Here is a 23,683-nt window from a genome sequence, read left to right as displayed (position 1 = left end):
GGTGCACAGCTGTCACCCTAAGATCTCCTTTCACCACCATACTGAGGACTCTTCGTGCCACTCTCCAATATTAGATTTCTTCTTTTTATCCCACGCCTTTCTTTTTCATGGGTTAGTCTCTCATTTAGGGGAGCCCTTCCTCTAGTAACTCCCTAAGAGGATATTTGGGAGCTAACTTTTGGATGCACTGAATGTTTAAAGATTTATTCTATTTAACATTTATTTAAGGGTTTGGATACGTATCGAATTGCCATTGAAATAATTTCCCGTCAGACTTCAAAGGCATTGCTTCATCGTCTTCTAGCTTTCAGTGCTGGGAAGTCTGATTCCAGAAGTTTTATATAAAAATCTATTTTTTTCTACTCTCAAAGCTTATGTTTCCTTTTTAACTTCAGCATTCTAAAATCTTACTGTTATGTGCCTTTGTGTGGTTCCATTGTTGTCTGTCGTGCTGCACACTTGGCGAGCCCTTTCCATGTGGAAGATAACTTCAATTAGGGGATATTTTCTTAAATTATTTCTTTAATTATTTCTTTCTGTCCCTTTTCTCCATTCTCTCCTACAAGAACTCTTATTCAGATATTGAATCTCACAGACTAGCCCTTTTTTTTACCTCCTCCCCACCCCCGCTTTCCATCCTCATGGCCTTTTACTCTACTTTCTTGGAGATTTCCCTAACTTTATTTTCTAAGTTGTCTATTGTGTCTTTCAGACTTTGATAACATATATATATGAGAGTGAGGGAGGGAAAGAGAGAGAAACATCAATTTGTTGTTCCACTTATTTATGCATTGATTGGTTGATTCTTGCATGTGCCTTGATCAGGGATCAAACCTGCAACCTTGGTGTATCAGGATGATGCTCTAACCAACTACCCGGCAAGGGCTTTGATAACATATTTTTAATTTCCAATGCTCTGTTTTATTCTCTGAATGTTTCTCTTACAGATTCTTACAATTTTTACAATGACGCAATGTCTTTTCTTATCTCTCGGGCTATTAATGATAGGCTTTGTTTCATTTTATATTTAAGGCTTTCTTTCATTTTACATTTTCTTTTCTCAGCACCGTCTCTCCTCTAAACTGTTCCTTTGTTTCTTTGTTTTTGGCCTCTGTCTTTCCTGTTACATGTTCTTGGCGACTACCTGGTGATCCTTAAACATTTGTTCAGATTTAAGGGAAAGGAACTCAAGAGCTATTGGGAAGCTCTGAGCACATTAGGCCTCTTTATTTATAGGCTTCACTGTAAGGTGATCTGGCATGGCCTTATCTTTATAGCAAAGCAGTGGAGCCAATGTCAGAATCTTTAGGTACATTCTCTTGGACCAGTCAGAGTCTCCAAAGAAGTTTCTTCCACTGTCCTGCCTGGGGGATATAAGTTTGAGTACCAGTGATCTGAGAGCCCAGTGGGGAAATATTCTGTAGAGAAACTTTCCTTTAATCCACCTATTTTGAATATGCAACACCTCTCCCCCCCCCCCTTTTTAACAATACCCTATGTCTCCCACTCTAGAGATGTCTTTTTATGCTTTTCAGAAAATATGCCACTAGCTTTCTTCCAGAGAGGGGAAGGGGCATTTGTCCACCTATGCAGGGTATTGGTGGACATCTAGAAGTCTGACTACTTTTGAAACAGACTTAAACACATCCCCCCTTGATTTTAGGTCCACATTTACCCCCCACTGCTAGCAGTATATGGTGCTGAGAAATCAGCTTTCTCCATGGCTAGCTTAGGATTCATCTTTCTCAGGACTACTAAATCCATCTGTCCACCTGCTTTCCAGCTACCAAAATTCACTTGCTTGTGTCTCCTGTCCCATCTCTGTCTTTATAGATTCATGTCTTTGTCTTCATAGATTTTAAAAATCTCTTTGCTTTGCTTTTTGTAAGGTTTGTGGAGAGAGCGGTATGTAATGAATATGTTCAATATGCTTCTTTAACCAAAGTCCCAGCAGCAGCACTTTCAAGCAAGATATGACCAGCCAAATTCATATTCAAGTCAGAAAAAAAAAAAAGCTTTTGCTTTGTTCTGCCAGGAATAACTGTTATCAGCTCAAGCTTGAAGCTGGCGTGAACGTGGGTGTCAGTCAGCTCATTCCTAACCACTCCTATAGGATCACGGGCAGACCCACACTGGGCTTCAGCCATCGACCATTGCCCGGGACTCTGTGCCCAACAGCACCAGTGTGGACTACGCTCTCATCCCCAGTGATAAATCTGTCAGGAGTTTGATGATGACCCAACAATCTCAGCTTCCCTTCATTACGTTTAAGATGAGATTTGGAATCAGTGATCATCTCAGTGAGCTCCAGAGCACTGTTTGCAAAGACTGTTATAGGAAGCCTGCTACTTCTGTCAGTGAGAGCTCCAGGCTGCGACCGGAAAAGCTCAACAATGCGATCGGTGGTTTTCTCACCACTGTAGCCACAGAGCCTTGCACATAGTAGTGTCCCAGTAAATACCTATTCAATGAATGAATGTCTCGGTTTTTCTGGGTACTGGCTTTTTTTTTTTTTAATCTTGGAAGATCCACTTAACCTTTCTGTCTCAATTTTTCTCCTGAATAAGGGTAGTGATCATACCAATGCCTACAACTATTTTTGTAAGCCTACACATCCACTGGAAGAAACTTCCCCAGAATGCTAGCAGTGGTTGCACTAAAGGGGCGGATGACATGGGTGGGATTTGGTTCTTTTTTTTTTTTTCTATTCTCCAGATTTTCTATAATGTGCCTATATTAATTTTATAATGAAAAACTTAGTGAAATATCCCACCTTATAATAAATTGCTGATCCAGAGAGGATAAACAAAACACCCAAGTGGTTTTCCCTGGAGTTATGTTTCTCGTCGCCAACATTTTTGAGGATCTGTTCACTGAGTTAACCGCTGGCATCTCAAGATACAAAAGTTTCTTGTGGGAATGAATGAGCTGAATCCCTACGTGGAACTGAGGAGACGGGAGTAGAGGCAGGAAGGTGGGAAAAGGTACTGGGAGTGTTTTCTGCCAATGGAATTTACACTGTATTTTTTCTGTGTTCCAGAAAGTTCAAAATTACAAACCACAGGCCGCAAGCAGTCAGTCTCAAGGAGCCTGAAACACCTATTCCATTCCTCAAACAAGTTTGTGAAGACCTTGAAACGGTGGGTCCTGACGTTTTTCCAGAAGTCTTAACTTCTCAGGAATCAGCTGCTTTTGCTTCTGAGTGGAAACTTGATAGAAATGTCTTTTTGTTATTAAAGGAATATGAAGTTCGTACTTATTTCCTTTCATCTTTTTCACCCATCTCTCCACCCCGCACCCCACCTCTCCTCTGGCAACCATCAGTTTGATCTCTTTCTACGAGTCTGTTGCTGTTTTGTTTTGCTCGTTTTTTTCTTTATTAGATTCCACATGTAAGTGAAATTGTTCAGTATTTGTCCTTCTCTGTCTGACTTATTTCACTTAACATAATACCCTCGAGGTCTGCCCATGATTTTGCAAATGCAAGATGTCTTTTTCTTTTATTTAATTGTGGTGATCACTTCATAAATTATATAAATATTGAATAACTATGTTGTACACCTAAAACTCAAATAGTCTATGTTTACCATATTTTAATTTTTTAATAAATATATCGATCACCTTTTTAAAAAAAAAACATGAAGTTCACTTTTCTCCTGAGAATTTGGACAAGATAATAATTTCTCTGCTTTCTAGTCAGTGAGCCTATGATTCTTAGCAAGAATACGCTCATAGGTATATTTTAAATTATCTATTTCATGTCCAAAAATTTTTTTTTTCCATGATTCGGGTTTGGTAGAGGGAGACGGTGAAGAAAAACTTTTACTTCACTTTTTCTTTTTAGGGGACTCTACATAGCTGTTATATTTTATTACAAAGACAATATGTTAGTCACCAATGAAGATCAAATACCGATCGTTGAAATAGATGACTCTCACACCAGTTCCATCACACAAGATTTTCTGTGGTTCACGAAGGTATTCTGAGTTCTGATTTTATTTTCTCCCACTTTGCACCAATACTGCTGCCCATGAACCTCTGAAGCCTTAGTTGAGGGGTCTCCAGGGATCAAAGTATCGGGGTAGGAGTAAATTATCTCCAAGGCCTTTCAGTTCTGATATGCCCTTTGTCATACAAAATGCCAAAATAGTGTCTACGCTGCATTTTCAAAGCAAAGAAGCTTCATCCTGTCAGATTGTGTCTCCACTATTCTGAGTTATGGGATCGTTTGGCAAAAACTAAAATGTGGATCTGACTGTTTCATTAACATTCAGATCTTTTTCCAATTGGACAGAGATCAAAAAGTTGTTTCGCATGTATCTGAAAATGGACTGCAGAACAAACATCAGGGGTCAGGTTTCCCTCTCCCTGCTGTGCTTTGATGCCACAGCCTAAATCATGCACTGGCTTGGACGATGACGCGACCCCGTGACTTCTTTTGCAGCTGTCTTGTATGTGGGAAGACGTAAGGTGGCTGAGGCAGAGCGTGCCCATCTCCATGTCCTCATCCACGGTGCTGCAAACTCGGCAGAAGATGCTCGCCGCAACAGCTCAGCTACAGGTGAGGAGCCAGGTTTCAGCCTGGACCTGGACAGAGGTCTGAGGAAATCTCAGTCAGTTCTGTTCCAGTAACACCTGGAAAGGAAAGGATGGGCTCCTTTCTCTCTTAGAGCCCTGCGAACCATATGAAAGCTTCTCACACAGTTTGAGCTGCTACACAGAGGCTTATGTAGAGAACCTGTGCCTTTAGGGTCTCCTGCAAAAGGAAAAGAGGTCTCTCTTAAAGAGTCTAGGAATGGCACCCAAACAAAGATGAGATGATGACTTGAGTTCTGGATTTGATATTAATAAGTCAACTCATTTCTCCTTTCTGGGCCTCAGTTTTATCACCTGCAAAATCAGGAGAGTTTGAGTGGATCACCTGAAGAACTCTTGCTGCTCTGGCATCCTGTGCGTTTACGGTGTATGGAGACAGAGAAAGAGACCACGCAGATATTTTTAGGTTTTTCTTGACTTGATGCTTTTGGTAAAACACAGGCATTTGCATACATTTTTGCTTACTTAAAACAAAACAGAACAAATAAAACCTCTTAAAAGCTTACTTATAACCATGAATCCATTCATCCTTTTGTACTATTAACCCAATCAGATCAGGTCCCTAATCCCAGCAAGAATCTTTGTAGGTTACAGGGTCCCTCCTAGAAATGACGTTGAGTCCCAACCAAGCTCTTCTGGGGTTTCCTCTCATTGTTTTCTGGTATTCCCTAAATTTGTGGTTCTTAACAAAGAAAAACATCTGCTATGTGGAACTGTGGTCTTTAAGAGATCTCTGAGCCTTTCACAATAATGGGTATCTACCTACAAAGCTATCAGTTACACCAACCCCAGAGCTATGCATAACAGGAATCTATTAAGCTGTGTTTGGCCAGGCTAGCTCAGCCAAGGCATAAAAATAGGGTCATAACTCCAACAAAAATTTCTATGGCTCCACCCCCACCTGCAATTACAGGAACTTCATTTCTTGACCCATGCAATAATTCGACTTCCTGCAATAATAATAATTATTGTGTTGCTATTATAACTAATTCTGCAAAGGGGCTCTTCCCCGTTCCAAGCTGTGTTCCATGACATGAGGGGTTTACAGCCTTGTGTCCTCACTGGCCTCAGATATTTTAGTAAGCAGTGCTCTCCATTTCAACTCACTCTTGATTGTAGACACTTCTCCTTCAACTCAAGAAAAAGTTCTTGGAACTGGGCCATGATGACTGTGCTCATGTGGAGCGCCCCTTCCTTTCATCACTGATCGGCTTGAGTTAGACCAATCCACTAAACCTCAACCTGCTCCTTCATTAGGATACAGTTCTTTCCCAGGATGCTCAGATCCCTTATTGGGCTCTCTCATTAGCCCACCATATGGCCCAGACATGCTTGGATCACAGACTGAACAACTTTAGGATTCCAAACAAGGCTCTCGATTGTATGTTTATTGGAGACTTCCTAAAACTCTTCCATCTGATATCAGTAACTCGGAAAGAATCAGACTGTGTCAAGCCAGTGCAGGTACATGCTGAGGGGCTAAAGGGAAGCCACGATGGTCAGTGTTCCCCACTCAACTACTCCCATTGCAATAGCTCTTGGATTTCCTTGGCCCCACCACTTTTCATAACGCATCAGACGCCTTCTGAGGTAATTTCCCTCCTTGTCTAGCTTAGATTCCTTGGCCCACCATGATCACTCCCTTGAAAATATTCTAAATTTCTGGCCACTGTCTCCTGCCATATTATTTATTTGGAAATATCCCAAGTCTGGATGAATCCAACATGTCTACCCTAGAGCAGTTGCACACTGCTGTAGAAAAATCACCAAAAAGGAGGGGGCGACAAGAGGGGGTTGACTGGTTTTATGTTAAATTCATTATTACAATTCCCACATGTAGCGTTACCTAGTGATCACATTCTATTTCTTTACTAAATTCACTTCCCAAGCTATAAAACAACTATTTAAACCCTCCTACATTCTCCCACATCCCTTCCCCTTCCCCACACTCCTCACCCCACATCACTGCGTAATTCATTAAGAAAATAAATGGGAATTAATTACTCTCCATCACCAAATTTAAAAGCCTCCATGCATTGACCCTACTTCTGTCTTCTCTCCTATTCCAAGAGATAGTTTCACTCCTCCTACTCCTCCACATGTGCTCTGACTCCAGTTCTTCCTGCCCATCTTATCTGAACATACACAAGTGTCTCCAGTTCAACTTCCCCTCAAATCCCTTCCTCAACCCCACACACCCCTTCAGCTACCAAACTCTCTCTCCTCTTCCTTAGACCCGAACTTCTTGAGTCACCTGTCTTCTCCTTGTCCATTTACTCCCTCACGCCCCATTTAGTTCCCAGCCTTTCCCTTGCCTATCTACCACCATGCCCACCACACTGCCCTCTCAGGCCTCCAGGAGTCAGAGGCAGGCTGATGCTTATGAAGCTTGAGCTCCGGGGCCCCTCACTTGTATGAGCACCTGTGTGGGCATTTAAGAACGGACACTTAAATTCTCTTCCCAACTGACATCTCAGCAGCGTTTGACACACTTGGTCCCTTGGCTTCCATGACTCCATAAGGTCCCGATATTTCCAACTTCCTGGCCTATCTTTCTGTTTTCTCGGTTGTTTCACAGGCTGTTTCCTCTGCTTAGGATCCTCCTCTCCTTCTTTGCCTTGCTAATTTCTGCATATCCTTTACACCTCAGTTTAACGTCTATACTTCCTTGGGGCTCGTTTCTCTGATCTCCTGACTATGAATCACTCTCACAGCACCTTGTAGTCTTCATTGAGCTCAGTGATCATAAACCCAGTAGTTAATTATTTGTATCCGTATTTGGCTGGTCACCCACTTGGACTGGGGCCCTGAGCTCAAGGAAGGGATCTAGTTTGGTTCCACTGCATCCTCCACGTATGGCAGACCCGCAGGAAGTGCTGTTCAGATAAACAAATGTACATGTCAATCCAACCCCTGTGTCCTGAAGATCACAGGTAAGGGCATTCTATCTAGCCAAAGGGAAAAAAAGACCACAGACATGCACCTCACACCACAGTTGCCACCTGGCCAGTTCTCCAGCCCTGCATGGTGACCAGTGCCTTGTAATAGTCCATAAACAGCCACCCCTCATGGAGCCTACCAAAGGCCAGAGCACTGCTATGAATTCCATTCTCTCCTTCACATCTCTTTTTACCAACTTTTTTTTATAGGACCTATCTGATAAACTATTTCCTGATCTTCAGAATAAAAATATCTGGAAATACGGGAGTGGGGCAAAAGTAGGTTTACAGTTGTGAGTACGTGAAAGAGTTTATTCTTGTGTTATTATTTATTAATTATTTTATTATTTTCCATATGAACTGTAAACCTACTTTTGCCACAACCTGTACTGAAACCACCCTGTTTGTTTGTTGTTTTGGGCAGAACAGCGGGAGGTGGGGGGAGTGGTAGGCATAGAAAAACTTCAGAAAAGGAAGAAAAACAAACTGGGGGGAATTGATGCTCACTTAATATTCTCTCTCTTTACTAACCTAACATTTTTGACAATGTTCTGAGGAAAGTAAAAATGCATTATTAAATAGCTTGAATGGCATCAGCCATAGACAAAAGATCCTGACCATGCCATTCCCTTACTGTCCCAAGAGTGGCCCACTGTATCATGGTACACAAAGGCCTCTGCACCATCTCTCTCCCCTTCCTGTTTCCATAGCACCCTGACTTGCCTTCGTCACAGGGCATCCCAACCACTGTGCATCCTGTGCCTTGGTTCCTGGTTTCTGCTCTATAGTGAGATCCCTTCATAAATAATAATAAACAATAATTGTGAAACAACTTTCATTTATTTAACAGAAGAGGTGCCAGGCACTATGCTAAGTGCTTCACAAACTATATTTCATCTAATTTCACCATATTCTGATGAGAAGTCCTATTAATGATATTAGTTTAACAGATAATAAAACTGAGGGCCGGGAAGGTTAAGTAATTTGCCCAAGGGCACATAAGTAGGAAGCAGCAAAGTCTGGGTACAAATCTAAATCTATATAATTCCAAGGGCTGTATTCTTTCCAATACTTCATCATCTTCTTACGTGTTCACTTACAAAAGCAGACAAGAATTTTAAATAGAAGAAATTATCCACATTATAGTTTTTCTTTCAAAAGTAGAATTCTATTCTGCATCATTTGGAGCCTATTTAGAAGTGGCCTTACTTTGATTAATGTTACCTAGGCAAGAGGAGAGAAAAGTATCTGCCAGGATTTGGATTTTTTAAATATAAGATGAGAAAGCCTGTAAGTAGCTAAGCCCCAAGACTGTTTCTCCTACTTTTAGGAAAATGACAGAGGCCCTAAGAGGCAGAAGCGTACATTGCTCTTACATTATGAAGTGTCCAAACTACATATCCTCAAAATACAGTAATAATCTGACACTGTAGATTGAATTACATTAACTTTGCCTCCTCCATAGCTTTTAGAAATGAGCGTTAGTAAAAGCCAGGTAACAATTCATGAATATTATGTCTTTTTCATTTGCCAAGCTGGAGAAGGTTCCCCCAAATTTTACTCTTCTTTCTCAGGCCTACATCTCTCTGCTCTGGACCTCCTTCAACTTCCCATGTCACCCCAAACTGACTAAAGGTCTCTAAATATGGTGCATCTGTCCAGGGCATGCTGACAGCCCTGTGGCTTGTCCTGGTTCTAACCGAGGCGCGTTCCTGGGAGCCATCAGGTGGCTCTCTAGTCCTCTTCATCTTGCAGGATCCTCAGAGTCTCTAGGTCTCCTAACACTGACTGCATAGCATGGCAGGTATTAACAGGGTCTGTGTTTCCCTTAGGCCCTAAAGAACCTCAAATGTGCCCCCTTGGAACATAGTTGCAATTTATTTTCACAAGGATATCCTGCTTTTAAAGTGGTGCTGCCCAGTACCGGCTACCTAGCCAGCTCTGATGTCAACAAAGGATTTCAGGAAGGCGTTTCAAGTGCTTTCTCTTCCACCCCATGAGTCGTCATATCCAGAACTAACAGTGAACCACTGATAACTCTGCTAAAAAAATGACCACCGATCATTCAATGTCTACCCACCAGCTTTGGTTTAAAGTAGATTGTATTTTCCAGTATCCTGATGATAATATGTTAATTCAGTCAACAAAAACTTATTGAGCTCTTACTATGTGCCGGGCACGGTGCAAGGAACCCTGAGACACACACACACACACACACACGAAACAACCGTGATCTCATCACATGTATGTCAATACTCAGGAAGGCCAGAGTCATGCTAAGATATAAGTTTGTACAGGAAACAATAGGGGACAAAAGAGAAGATGGTCAGCTCTACCTGAGAGTTGGGAAAGTCCTCCCAGAGAAAGTGAAACCTGGGCTGAGTCTTGAAAATGAGCAAGTGTAAGCCAGTGTGGGGTTCCAATGAGAGCAGAAAAGAAAGCCCAGACCCTACTTATATCAAACTTGAGAGTTTACAAAATATTTTCTTATGCATTGCTTGACTTAATCCCCCCCCAAAAAACTCTATAAGATAAGGATTAGGATAAGAGATATCTGAGCTGTCAGGACACTTAATTTTAGATGACAAAACTCAGGGCCAATGAGAGTATTTTTCAAAAGTCTAAGAGTTAAAAGAATAGCAGCCAGCCCTGAAATTCAACACCAGTATAACCAAAGGCTTAACAGCAGTGGTGTGCTGGAGCCAACTCACACTGGCTTAGGAAAGCCAACTCTTAAATATTCAGGAATTTTGAAAGCCTGTTGTCAAACCTCTAGTAGCTTGAAATCAGCTTATAGTGGGAGTATTTACACCACAGAAATTGGCATATCCTATAAATCAGTTTTGTTTTGTTTTGTTTTTATAGCCAGTTTACCGGCATACCACTGCTGTTGGCCACTATTACTTTACAGCAAACTACTTTACATGAAACTGTAGTACTACAGAGAACTGGTTTAAAAAAGCCTTACCCAATTACTTTTCTACGATTTAGAAGTCAATTATTGAACAGGAATAATGTGACTAAGTGATTAGGCCATTGTTAAAAACAGTAATTCTGCTAAGTGGATTTTTAAATGTCAATAATTATTTATGAAACTTCTTTTTTGTGTGTCCTATCCTTGTGAATTTAAAAAAAAAAAAAAAAAAAAAAAAAAGATTTAAGACACAGTCCCTACACGTAAGGGAACATTTCAGTGTTTTTGTACATGTGGGTACCAAATAGCTGGCTCATTCATCCTTGTTACTGTTACAAATTCCAGTCCTACTTTGCTCTCCTGCTAACAGGTTATCTCATCAGCATTTATGTAAGCTCACAAAAATAACAGCTAGAAACTCTGAGGCGATTTATAATTTTAAAGAACCATAGATATTTAAAGTAAAAGGGTATTTTATACTATTCCTCTAGGTGCTCTTCAAACCCTCACATTTGTGAAACTGTTTATTTTCATAACGTCTACCTGGGCCCCTCAACATTTAACATGGCATCCCCGGCTCCCTACCTTTCTGAAAGCATTGTCTGCCTCAGTTGACCTAGCTCACAAACAATTTTAACAAAGTTTCAAATAAGCAGAACTCCCTGAAATGCAGATAAGTCAAACCAGGCCAATCTCCCAATTAAAGTATCTTGAAGGGAATGTGCAGCCATTTGGGGACCATACAATGTGCTACATTGTCAATTCACTTTTTCATTTTAAACAACCCCACTGCACACCAGTGTACTGCAGATTGCTTGAAAACTCCACAAGCAGCATACTTGAAATATCAGGCATTTTTCTTTAAAACATCTGGGATTCTCTTCAAGCGCTGGTGACTGAGGTTTATGTGCTGGTGTGTCTATGTGGGTAAGAGATATTTACAGATATTGAATTTGCTTAAAAAAACATAATTTTTGTGCCTCTTGCTATAATCGTTGCAAGCTTACGGGGAAGACATTTTCTTTGAGCTTCTGTTAAGTACATTTCCATGATGCTACATATTCTAGGATTAAGTCTGCTAAAAAACACACAAAAACAGCTTCTCAGAAACATCAGATGATTATTTAGTGTCTTTTGTTGCAGTTATGTTGCTTTGTTTTGTACATCACCTAAGCTACCAGAAATCTATTTGCTTCTAGAATTTACTTGGAACACACAATTTGGGAAGGGTTTACTATGAGCCCATTAAGGACCGGCATGGAAACATCCTCATAGTCACCATCAGAGAGGTGGAGATGCCCTATTCATTTTTTAATGGCAAGTGGATGCAGATCTCAAAGCTGCAGAGCCAGAGGAAGTCTCTGTCAACACCTGAGGAGCCCACGGCCTTAGACATTTTACTGATAACCATCCAGGTATGTAGTCTTTTCAATTTCCCAATATATTTCAAGTTTCCAACACACTTATTGAGGCTCCAGCAAAATATACCAAAAGCCATTTACATATGCAGTGATGGGGTGGAGAGGGTCCAGAGACACGTCATTGTTTGTATTCCACACATCAGAACGAATCGGAAGCTTGTTTTTATCGATCACTCTCCCAATCTGGAATCCAAGTAATGGGCACCTTAAGAATGCCCCTGACCAATGAACCAATGAGAAACATCGAGACAAAAGTTTGAGTAGGGATCTACAGACAGTATAATCAAAACATTAAACGAATACCTGAATGGACTATAATAATAATACATTTCTAGACTATATGTGTGTGTGTGTGTGTGCGTGTATCTATCACTTTGAACAAAAACACTCATGCATATTTACTCATTTGTTCCTTAAAATACTCCCTTGAGACAGACATGATTAAATCTATTTTAGGAATGAAATAACTGAGGCTGAAAGAGATTATGTGACGTGTGACCACACACACAGGCAGATTCGGTGAAGCTAATGAAGGTTCCGTATCATTCAGCTCTTTGCTTGTACAAGCCCCTTCCAAGGCCTTGGCAATTTCACATTCAGAACTGTGTATTCTTTACCTTAAGGGAAGAACCCAAAATTGTATTAGATTCAGGCCCCACCCAACTTGGAGTTGCCACTGAGCACACAGCTAGAAAATGGCCGAGCCAACACTTAAACTCAGATCCTCTGATTGGGGGCAGGCTTCTCCTGCTACATTACATCATACTCCAGGGCAGGAGGGCAGGTTTCAGTGAGTGGGGAATGGGAGATAAGACAGAAGATGAGACGCCTGCCTGAGAACTGAATATCACCAAAACTCAAAGTCAAGCAGCTTAGGTCCAGACGCGTGACCTGGATGACAGAACCAGGACACGCCCCCACGTCTGCTCTTGAGCCCAGCACTCTCTCCACGCCGCTTATGTGAATCTGGCCTCCAAGCTATTTCTTCTCCTTGCTTTTTTCTTTTTTTAAATCCAGTGATGGGGATGAGTTCTATGGAACTGTCCAGTTAGGTGGCAAAGCTGGCAGGAACATCTATCTTCAGCCCTATGCAATCTATGACATCTACTCGCAAGACGGCCCATCTGTAGTAATGGGGAGATAAAGGGCTCAATCCCACACTAACAAGCCAAATCTAAGCCTTGGCCCAGTAGCCCCCTAGGGTCACCCTGACCAGCTAAGCCCACTTATTTCCATTCCCCACTGAGGGGTGGCTAGTACCATCATCTCACCTTTCCATTAGCTGCACCAGCCCAAACAAGGACCAAGTCCTGCGTAGCAAAGGTAAGCTAATTGGTCAAAGCCTCTAGATTTGATTTTATGGAATTTGAGTCCATATGAAATTGATAGAGGGGGTGTGTGTGTGAAAAAGGTGGGGGGCAGGGAACACAGACACATTCGTGGCTCCCCTCTACACCCTTTATAAGCAAGTGCTAAAAGAAACATTTAAAAAATCATAATAAATTGAGCTTTTACAGGGTGACTAATACACTAATCCCCTATAGGGATAAACTGGGGTCTGGGCTACCTGCCCTCCTAGAAACACAGCACAGGCCCCAGCATGATATAATACCTGGTTTCTCCTAGACTTATTACATTAAAAATGTGTTACAGGTGCAGAAAAATTCCAATCTGGCGAAAGGTTGTTAGAGAAGGAGACCAAAAATAGAGGCAAGATCAGGTTTCCACCCAGATCCAAGTGGAAAATTTACCCCCGCTGACTGGCACATTCCTGCTTGATGTCATTCCCACCCACCCACCCTCTTCTTTCTCCCCCTCCTATTTTCTCTCTCCCCCCTCCCCTTCCTAGGTAGGTCTTACACTAGAGAGATGGGACTGGTATCCAGTCACTCCCACACTTAAGAGTAAATATGTCAGGAGGTGGCCCCAACAACTCAACATGAAAGTAGAGATAGGTTGCCCAAAGCTGTCTGGGTAATTCCCACAATTCCAGGCCACAAACCACTGTCTTTTTTCAGAGTCAGTAGACTGATGACCATCAGGCCTTCTGATTGGAAGCCTGGGCTTCTTTCCGCTATATCACGTGACATTCTGAGACACCACTTTAGAATCAGGCTGACTGGGTAGGATTCCTGACTCCACCTTTTCTAGTTGTGTGACTAGGGAAAGTTACTTATTTTCTCACCTCTCATAGTTCCTCCTCTGGAAAAAACGGAAACAAACAAAAATACCTGACTTCGTAGGGTTCTAATGAAGAGTAAATGAGTTAACATATGAAATATTACAAGAGTAGCACAAAGTAACTACTCCATAAATGTTAGTGATTCTTATTATTTCTCTACTGAGAAAAATCCAAGCAATGCTAGGCTGTCCTGTGGGCACACCCAGTTCATCTCCTCCTCATCTCTACTCTCCCAGGGGACCCCAAGTACTGGTTCAATCATCCCTGGGGCCTTTCCTCCCTTCCTCTACCTTTTCATAAGAACTAAGGAAACACTGTATAAAGACAATATGATCCACAGTGAGCTTTTCAAAAAAGATAAGGGCTTTAAGAAAATCTGGGCCCATAACTAATCTGCTAATTCCTAGTGCCCCTGAGAAACTCCAGGGTCCAAACCTCCCAAACTCCTGACCCTCCCAAGTCCCAGACTTTATAACAGGCCTCTCTCATATATTTGGAAGAGAGAGAAATCCTTCCCAGACTTGCCAGGAAAGGACGAGAGTTATTATGGACAAGTCAGTGTCCCTTTGAGCAAACTAAATGACAATGAGAGTGTTTCTGATAGGCAGGCCCCTCTCAGGTGCTGAATTACTATGACCATGATCTTCAGGAGTCACTTCAATAACTGTAAGCATCACAGGGGAAGTTTCCTCTGAATATTAATATCTCATTTGTTCTATTCTTTCAAATCTATAACACTTTGTCACATTTAGGATATCACTTGACCCTCACAAAAACCCAATGACGTTCAGTGGGTAATTTCATTATGACCAATTCATAAATGAAGCTATGGGTTTCAGCAAGGTAACTAACTGGTCAAAGTCATATCAGTCAAAAAGCAGCATAGGCGAGACTAAGACCGACGTCTTCTGGCTCCTTGCCTGGCACTCTTCCCATCCTACCAAGCTGCTTTACCGACCCTCTCACCCCTTTTCCCTGGATACTTTTTTAAAAGTTTGATCCTAGAGAAGCTATGGTGAAGCTTGTCTTCCATCTCCTCCCATCTCTGGTCTCTTTCTCTTCTCCTTCGGCATCCCTTGTCACCTCCAGGGACCCAGTATCTTCTCCTTAGACCTAAGGTGCCCAGGACCTACTATCTTGTCTGCCCTTTTCTGTTTTGTTTTTCTAGCACATTCCTGTTCCCTCTTTCCCCAAGCCCCCTCTAACATGGGGATCAAAAACTACTGGAATCAGGAAGACTAGTGGAACTGAGCCCAGAGGGCTGGATATAAGAAACAATTGGTTTTACACATAAACTTGTTCACTGATGTTCACAGCTGAATTATTCATAGTAGCCAAATGTCCAATAACTGACTGATGAATGAATAAGCAAAAGTGGTATATCCATATAATGCAATATTACTCACCCCTAAAAATGAATGAGGTACTGACCCATGCTACAACAGGAAAGAACCTTGAAGACATTACGTTAAGTGAAAGAAGCAGACCCAAAATGCCACATATTGCATGATTCCATTTATATGAAATGTCCAGAATGGGCAAATTCATACAGACAGAAAGTAAATCAATGGTTCCAGGGACAGGTGGAGGAGGGATTGGGAATGACAGCAAAGTTTGTGGGGGGAGGGGGGGATTGAGTGATGAAAATGGCCTGGAATTAGATAGTGGTGAGAGCTGCACAACCTTGTGAGTATAATAAAACCACTGAATTTCACACATTAAAATGGTGAATTTTAGGGTATGTGAGTTATATCTCAGTAAAAAAATTGTAGAAGTAACAGAGACTTGTAGAAGTAACAGTAACCTGGAGATCACTTGTCTCATTTAAAGACCAGTCCTATTCGGCCTCAGCTCATTGCAGGGGAAGAAGGTAGTCCCAATGCTGAGATATTTTCCAACAATTTTTAAAGAAAAGTTGAAAGTTCAGAGTTTGGGATAAAATCTCTTTTTATTTTTAAAAGTTAAAAAAGTAATTCAGAAAATTTAAATTCTTTGCAATCCAATGATCGCGGGCTGGCCCACAAAGACCAGTAGCCACCATTTTACGAACTCTGCTATCCCTGGACAATTCAGCGTCCATCCCCTATCCAACAAAACAAAAACCCTATAGTTCTTGGAAAAGCAACTATGTATCACTCTTCTAACCAGCTCTTAGGCTATCTGATCAATGAAGAGGGGATGGATTCACCCTTCCTAGTTACTGCACCAACAGAGCACATTCTCTCCCAGAGGCCCAGCCCCAGGCCCCACTCCCTCTGGGCCTCTCACTTCATATTTAATAAACATTTTTTCAGAACCGAGTAGGTGCCAGAAACTCTTCTAGGTGCTATAGGAAAAACAAATGAATAAGTCAGGTCCCTGGTCTCAAGGAGTTCAGTCAAGGGAGGGAGACAGACTTGTAAACAAATCAAGGTAGTACTAAGGCAGAATTAAACCAGAGCCTGATAGCAACACAAACAGTGTACTATGGAAACACAGACAAAGCAGCTATTAATTCTACCTGGGAATATCAGGGAAGGCCTTGTAGAAGAGGTGACATTTGGCTGAGCCATGAAGGGTAAGTTAAGTTCACCAGGTGGAGAGAAAAAGAGAGAGAAAAAGCTGGGGGAGGGAAAGATGGAGGGAGGAGGGGAAAGAAAAAGGTAGAGGGGAAGAAAGGTAAGAGGGAGGGAGGGAGGGAGGGAGGGAGGAAGGGAGGGAGGGAGGGAGGAAGGGAGGGAGGGAGGAAGGGAGGGAGGGAGTTAAATACAATTAGATACAGGGCATGCTAAAAGAAATGAGGCAGAAGCTAGAAAAGTAGATCTCACCCTCTCTTGGGTCTACAAGGAAGCTTACACATTTTTCTTATGGCCTTTATCACACTGGGTTAGAAAAAATTGCTTACACACAGCTCTCACATACTAAAATGTGCGTTCCATGAAAGGAGGGTCACATCTTGTTTACCTGGATGTCATCAATATCCTAGCACAATGCCTGAGATGCAGTAGGTGCCCAATAAAAGCTGGCAGAATGGCCCCTGGCCAGTTCAGCTCAGTCGTCAGAGCGCTGGCCAGCTAAATGAAGGGTGCCGGGTTTGATTCCGGCCAAGGGCACGTATCTCGGTTGCAGGCTCAATCCCCAGCCCTGTTCGGAAAGTGTGCAGGAGGCAGCTGATTGATGTGTCTCACATTGATCTCTCTCTCTCTCTCTCTTTCTCTCTCTCCCCCCCCCCTCTACTCTCTCTGAAAAACAATGGACAAAATATCCTTGGGTGAGGATTAAAAAATAAAAAGTTGGTAGAATGAGTGAATTTGTGAACCAACAAAAAAAAAAATCAAAAAAGACATTAGGACAGGCAAGGGGAAGGAAAAAGGGGTCCATCTTGGCTGGAGATAAGAGATAAAAAAGGGCTGTAGTGGAAGTAGAAGCTAGAAATGTTTAGTGCTCGAATGAGACAATGTATTAACCCACAGGCATTGTTCTGGCTTAGGGGGCCTTTGCAGTATACCTCAGGTTTTGTGCATAGGGCAGCTTCTCTCTCTTCCCATGCATTTCTCAGGCCCCAAAACATTCTAATGAAGGATAATTTTATGTAAAGACAGTAAAACACATAATAGATGCTCAGTAATAGTCTTTTTAAAAAGTTGAAAGAACAGTGTTGGTTTTTACATAACCACAGTATGTTCCCAGCTCACATTCTATCTGTGGTCAGTCTGACCCCCAAGTTTTTTCTCTGGCACTCATACCCATCCTATATTTGTACTTGAGTTTGGGTCTTTACAAACACATTTCCTTATTAAGTTTCAACCCTAATTATGATAGGCTTATTTTCCAATGCATAGGGTCATTCAGAACTTTATTAAGACTTTCCAGAAAATCAAAACCACACCAAATTTGGGACCCACAAATTTGATACACATTTTTTTATTTCTTTGTCTGGAATGTCAATAAGTAAGCTGGAAGGAGTAGCCCTCAGGACCAGTCCTCACTGGGCCATCACGCAATATGTCTACTTTTCCCACGCCATTTCCATCATTCACAAATCTTCACCCCAGGTACCCAAGCTTATAAAAGTAATATGGTAAAGAGTCTGCTTTTTCCAGATTATCCAGTGAAACAGAGTCCACTGGGGACTTCCCCCTGGTCTGTGGATCCTGTTCTTTTGCTGTGATAAATTAAAACTGTCTGTATGATCTGCCCTTCACAAAATGATGTTGACTCCTACTTAGAGTCTCGGGATTTCCTGACTGACTGCAAATTGATTGTTCGATGGTCCTTTCTCATTTTCCCCAAAGATCAATAGGTTGGCAGTCTTTAATGACTAGGGTCATCCTGTGTTTCTCCCCCTCCTGTTTCAAAGATATGCACATTTGCCCTTTTCTAGTCTTTAGGGACTTCCTAGTTCTTCAGCACTTCTCAAAAATAATGACCTGTGGGTTTGCAGCCACATCTGCTTGTACAGCAAGTGCCCCTAGGGTGCATATCATCAAATTCTGCTCATCTGAATACTTCCACTTTCCCCCCCCTCATTAACCATTTCTCTCTTTAGTTCGCTATTCATTTCTTAAAATTCCACCTTGACCAAAGTTCCTCTAGTCAACTACTTCCCTGTGATCTGTTCCAAGGAGACAGGATAAAAGATGTTAAAAAGTTAAGCTGTATCAATCTACTGATATTAATAAGAATGCCTTCCCTCTTGATCAGGATATCAAATTTTTTTCTTGTCTATTTTTTCACCAAATATCTTAAAAATTACTTAGCCTTTTTAGTTTTCTGTACTTGCTAGTTATGTTGCCATTGTGACCCCAGCTGTGGACATCCTAATTCCGTCCCTCTTCTGCTATGCTCATATGTTCTATTTCAGGGAACTGTCCTGCTTTCCACATACTGTGTACCTATTATATACAGAATTGGCACTGGGTACCAAGGACACAAAGCAGTAAAAAAAAAACAAACAAAAAAAAAACAGCAATGCATTAATTTCATAGTGTAGTTCAAAAAAAGAGCATAAAAGAAGAAAAATATAAGCATTCCTTCTCTGTAGGCCAACACTGTTTCTGTTATAAAACTGGTTTCAGTATATTGTGATCATTAGTTTACTCATCTTCTTGACCCCTTCAAAAGTAGTGATCATGTCAAGTTACCTGAAACCCCAGTGTCTCCCACAGAGCCTAGAATTCAATATGTTTGGCAGAGGATGGGACAAAGGAGACAATACACAATAGTGCATATGCAATGTTGCAAACTGTTAAGCCTCCCGAGCATCGTGGCCAAGGGAAGCTTCAGCACCTCTCTGTTCCACATAGAATTCTCTGCAGTTATGCTTGTTTTCTTTTCTTTGTCACCTTCTCTGCATTTAGTGATAGAGGTGATTCCCTCTTTTCTTACCCCTTTTGAAAATCAGGCTAAAGTCTGGCCTATAGGAATCCCTCCCTTATAATCAGTTTCCAGACTCATCACTCTTAACTGTTTCACCCCAGCACTGCCCAAATGTCTAAAGAGTCTTACCTACTGAAATAGGGGCAGGGGGACCTGTATTTCCAATTACTCGTTATCTGAGTTACTGCAGTCCGAGAGGGAAGCTAAAGTCACGACCTAAACAGTTCACTAGAGAACTGACCACATATAAAACAAGACTCTACTCAAACATCCCTCTGGGCTTAACCACGCCAGCACTTCCTGTTGCACCAACTTCACCCAGTCCCTGCTGCCTGAGGAATACTGTGCCGTGGCAATACAGTGCCAATCAATTGAAAGGTAAATGTGAAAATCTCATACAAGATACAGAATTTTGTGAAGATGGTGTGGAGAGCTAATCAAATCACACGCAAAGCTAAGTCCAATTAACTGGGGGACCAGTTAACAACTGAAGAACATAAAAGAAACAGGGGTTTTATAAAAGAATGACTTGAATATCAAAAGTTTTTAAGTGCCAGGGAAAAAATAAATGAAACCTTCATAAACTCTTGCAAAAAGTATCCTCTTTGTTATGAAAGGCAAATGTAAGAAACAGTATTTCATCTATCCTACAATTAGTCTAAAAAAGTTATGCCAAAAAAAGAACCAATACTCGATTGTCCCTTCACTTTCAGAATTAGTGAGTATAACTACAACTTAAATATTAATAATATAAGACAAATCTATCGTTATTACATTTTGTTTCATTTTTCAAGATAAAGGATCAATTAAATCTTTTTTTCTACTTACTATAAAATTGTTATCCTGTTTTAAGTGGAGTCACCCAACCTTCACGGTGGTATCCAAGATGTCTCAATTACTTAGCTACGGCTCCTTTAATTCATGACATGTCGCACTTAAGAAAGAAAAAGGGTTTGAGATTGCCCTTCAAGGTGTGTTTTGGTTTGGTTTGGTTTTTTCATCCTCCAGGATATTCTCTCCTATCACAAAAGGAGTCATCAACGTCTCTCTCCTGGGTTATACCTGGGTTATCTGAAGCTGTGTAGCTCCGTGGACCAGATCAAAGTTCTCGTCACCCAAAAGTTGCCCAACATTCTCTGCCACGTGAAGATCCGTGAAAACAATAACATTTCCAAGTAAGTTGTGGGAAGTTTGGGTTTTCCTCATGATAAGACAATGGCTTGAGTGACAGTGTGATGTCTCAGAGGGAAAATGGAGTGTGGCTTCCCAGGATAGTTTCTATGGCGAGATGTCCTCAGGAGCCAACACACTGGGGCACAGGCAGAGCTGCATTGGGACATTAGGATAGGGAGGGCTGGTGGTGGTGAAAGAAGTGAGCCCTATGTTATATTATTCATGGTACAGCCACTGAAGCCCAACTGGTTAATGAATAGGTGCCCCTTTCTTTCAACGTTGCTATTTCTAGCATGTTTCTTCACAACCTAATAAGTCATTTTTTTAATATCACTATGGAAATGGGTTCTAGTAGAGCACTGATTTCCCCTTAATCCTAAAGGAACCCCCCCATTCTCTCCACTCCTAACCCTCTGGCCTGGGGACTTTGTATGTTTTCTATACTCTTTATGATTCTCTGGGGCAGAAAAGAAGTAACAAGGCCTGAGCTTCTGGAAACTGCTCTATGGTTTGGCATTACGGTGAATTACCCTGTTAGCTTTGGGAAAGTTGCCCAATCTTGGTAATCTGGCTCAACTTTACAACTAGCCCTCTAGCACGCCTCTGAAAGTCTACTGAATTGTGCTTAACACGAAAAAAAAAATTTTAAAGGGAAAGGAAAGAATAAGAAAAGGAACTCTCCAGAGTTTTTCAGGCTTCAGAGTACAAATTAGATCCCAAACTCTAGTTATACCTATGGATTAATATTTAACCGAGGAGAAGCTCGTGTGGTCGTTTAGAATTTTGGCAAGTTGATTAACTCTAGTGCCCCACAATGTTTATTAAATACTAGTTGATCGCAATGAAGGAGACAATGATGATGGTGGTGGTGGTGGTCTCTTCAAAGAACTCACTAGCTGCCATGTTCTCTTAACACTTACCAACCACACCGAGACTTTAAGTCTGCCATCTGGTGGTCACTTCTACAATCAGCATGAGTGACCTCAGTCCTTCCCAAGAGGTTACAAAGCTCATTAGTGGGTTGACTCAGCAATAGTTACTTTCATCCATTTTCTAGATTTGTATGTCTTAAAGGTTTAGACTCTATCTTTTAGTGATTATACCATCGAATTTCCCCTTGCCACAACTCCGAGTTTTGTTTTTACAGGAGATCCCAGCACCCTTCACTCTGCCAGTTCCATCGCCCCCATCCTTAGCAACTAAACTGATACGTTTATTTATGTTAACAATGTTCTACTTGAGGCTTTGTGTGCACTTGTGCTAGTAAGAACCCCCTCATGTAGTTTAATATCAGTGATGGGAGAAAAGAAATAGTTCCCAAGCAGGTTCTCAAAGATTTCAATTCTTTATAAAACCAACAGTACGCCCAGACTGAAGTAGGATTTAATTTTGATTTTTTGATTTTTTTTTTTTTTACTTTTATTGGGACAAAGGGTAAATTTTCCATAGTCTTTTCCAGTGTGGGGACTGAAACGAAACAGATATCTTGAAAACAGAAACTTTTCTAAGAGGGTAGTTGGTTAAAAGAGAGTGTTTTCTGATGAAAAGCTCATGTCGCAATCAATTTCATTTTCTGACTCACAGACTGGAGCCCAGGCTGGTATAACCCACGGGGGAAAGCCCTCCGAGGGTTTTCATGAGAGTGGGAACATATGTTAGCACCTCCTCTCTTTCCATCCCCAGAGAGGAGGGCTTTCCTTTCCTCTCTCACCAGCTCCTAGAGCATATTGCTGTTCCCTGAACAGTTAGGAGGGAGAGAAACCTGGCCAACTGAATATGTTTAGAGACTTGTACTAAAATACCTGTGGAAACAATGTTACCCAAGAGGCATTTACCTTGATCTTTTCAAGCTCCTTTTGAAGGTAGCCTTTGGGGGATAAACCAGGTGAGTTTTCCTCCCACAGCCATTCTTCCCCTTCCCTTTTGCATGACATTTGGAAAAGTTCATTAGGAAGGATTCTAGAGCATGCAGACTAAGGACACATATGACTGGCTTGAAAGGAGGACAGGAGGCGTGATGTGTGTCCCCTGGTTCCTTTTATTGGAATTGTCTGGTGTTCCTGTTTGTGATTCTCCTCGAGCTTTTGGAAGGGGAAAGAAACCAAAATAGTCCCCGTGATTACAACAGGCCAGGGTTGAAATGTGCCATGTGGTTTGTTGCCTGAGCTGGACCAGAGTCCTGTGGTTACTCAATCGCTGAATTAACCAGCAGATGCCCCTGTGGCAAAAGTCAGGGTCTTACAACGTACAGAGGATCTTCAGGGGAAGAAAAATGAAGACAAAATATCTAAAAGCTCCAATCTCAAAAAAAAAGAAAAAAAAGTTTTTTAAAAAAAAAGGATACAAATTAGACCTTCTGTCCTAGGTATAAGTGGTTTGATAGGTAAACTAAGCCTAAATTAGAAAAAGCTCATTTTAAACTCCATCGGGGTGGCTGAAAGTTCAAATACCATAAATTGCATCGAGTTTTAACCACGCAAAATTGGTTATCCAGGTTCTGGACATATACACTGAAAATGTTCTGCGCTGTGTTCTGAACTTTTGTTATATTTCTAATTTTAACTTGACTCAACATACAGAGAGGAGTGGGAATGGGTCCAAAAGCTTGCTGGCTCTGAATCTATGGAAAGTGTGGATCATACTTCTGACTGCCCCGTACAATTGTTCGTCTACGAGCTCCAGATGGCAGTGAAAGCTCTCCTTCAGCAGATCAATATACCTCCACACCAGGTACTAGTCTTTACCATTCCTGTCTTCTTTTAATGGCTAATGGAAACTGCACTGTGGCATAAAACACAAGAGGATATATATATGTGATATATATATGTATATATATGATTGATATATATAAGATATATGATATATATAATGTTCATTTTCATTGATTTACATACCACTTTGCACATACAAGCACACTGTGAATTCGATGTTGGCAAGTAGACATAGATCCCCCTCTGCCCCTTTTCTCTAGCTTCTCTGTGTTGGCTTCTTCCAAGGTTTCTGGGCCCCACTTTACTGTGGTCTGGTCAAGCAAGGAAAAATCACTGGCTAGCCCCTCTTGAAAGATACCAAGTCTCAGCTTCGGGATAGCACAAAGCAA

The 23,683-nt window shown here is 41.5% G+C and overlaps 1 protein-coding gene across 1 annotated transcript in view; it reads left to right on the top strand.

Annotated features, from left to right (window-relative positions):
- The window catches only part of ANKFN1 (ankyrin repeat and fibronectin type III domain containing 1), a gene marked incomplete at its 3' end in the record, with an annotated part of 128,747 nt that overhangs the window by 76,626 nt on the left and 28,438 nt on the right, over window positions 1-23,683 (top strand). The window contains exons 9-14 of the mRNA XM_081162062.1: window positions 3,041-3,140; window positions 3,845-3,977; window positions 4,445-4,561; window positions 11,649-11,864; window positions 20,419-20,585; window positions 23,163-23,313. Coding sequence (XP_081018188.1) covers window positions 3,041-3,140; window positions 3,845-3,977; window positions 4,445-4,561; window positions 11,649-11,864; window positions 20,419-20,585; window positions 23,163-23,313 — 884 coding nt within the window. The remainder of the gene's footprint in view (window positions 1-3,040; window positions 3,141-3,844; window positions 3,978-4,444; window positions 4,562-11,648; window positions 11,865-20,418; window positions 20,586-23,162; window positions 23,314-23,683) is intronic.

This window comes from Miniopterus schreibersii (genome assembly GCF_964146895.1).
Source record: "Miniopterus schreibersii genome assembly, chromosome: 16".
In the NCBI taxonomy this organism is placed as follows: Eukaryota; Metazoa; Chordata; class Mammalia; order Chiroptera; family Miniopteridae; genus Miniopterus; species Miniopterus schreibersii.
The sequence above is the reverse complement of the archived record's forward strand: the minus strand, read 5'-3'. Positions and strand labels throughout refer to the sequence as shown.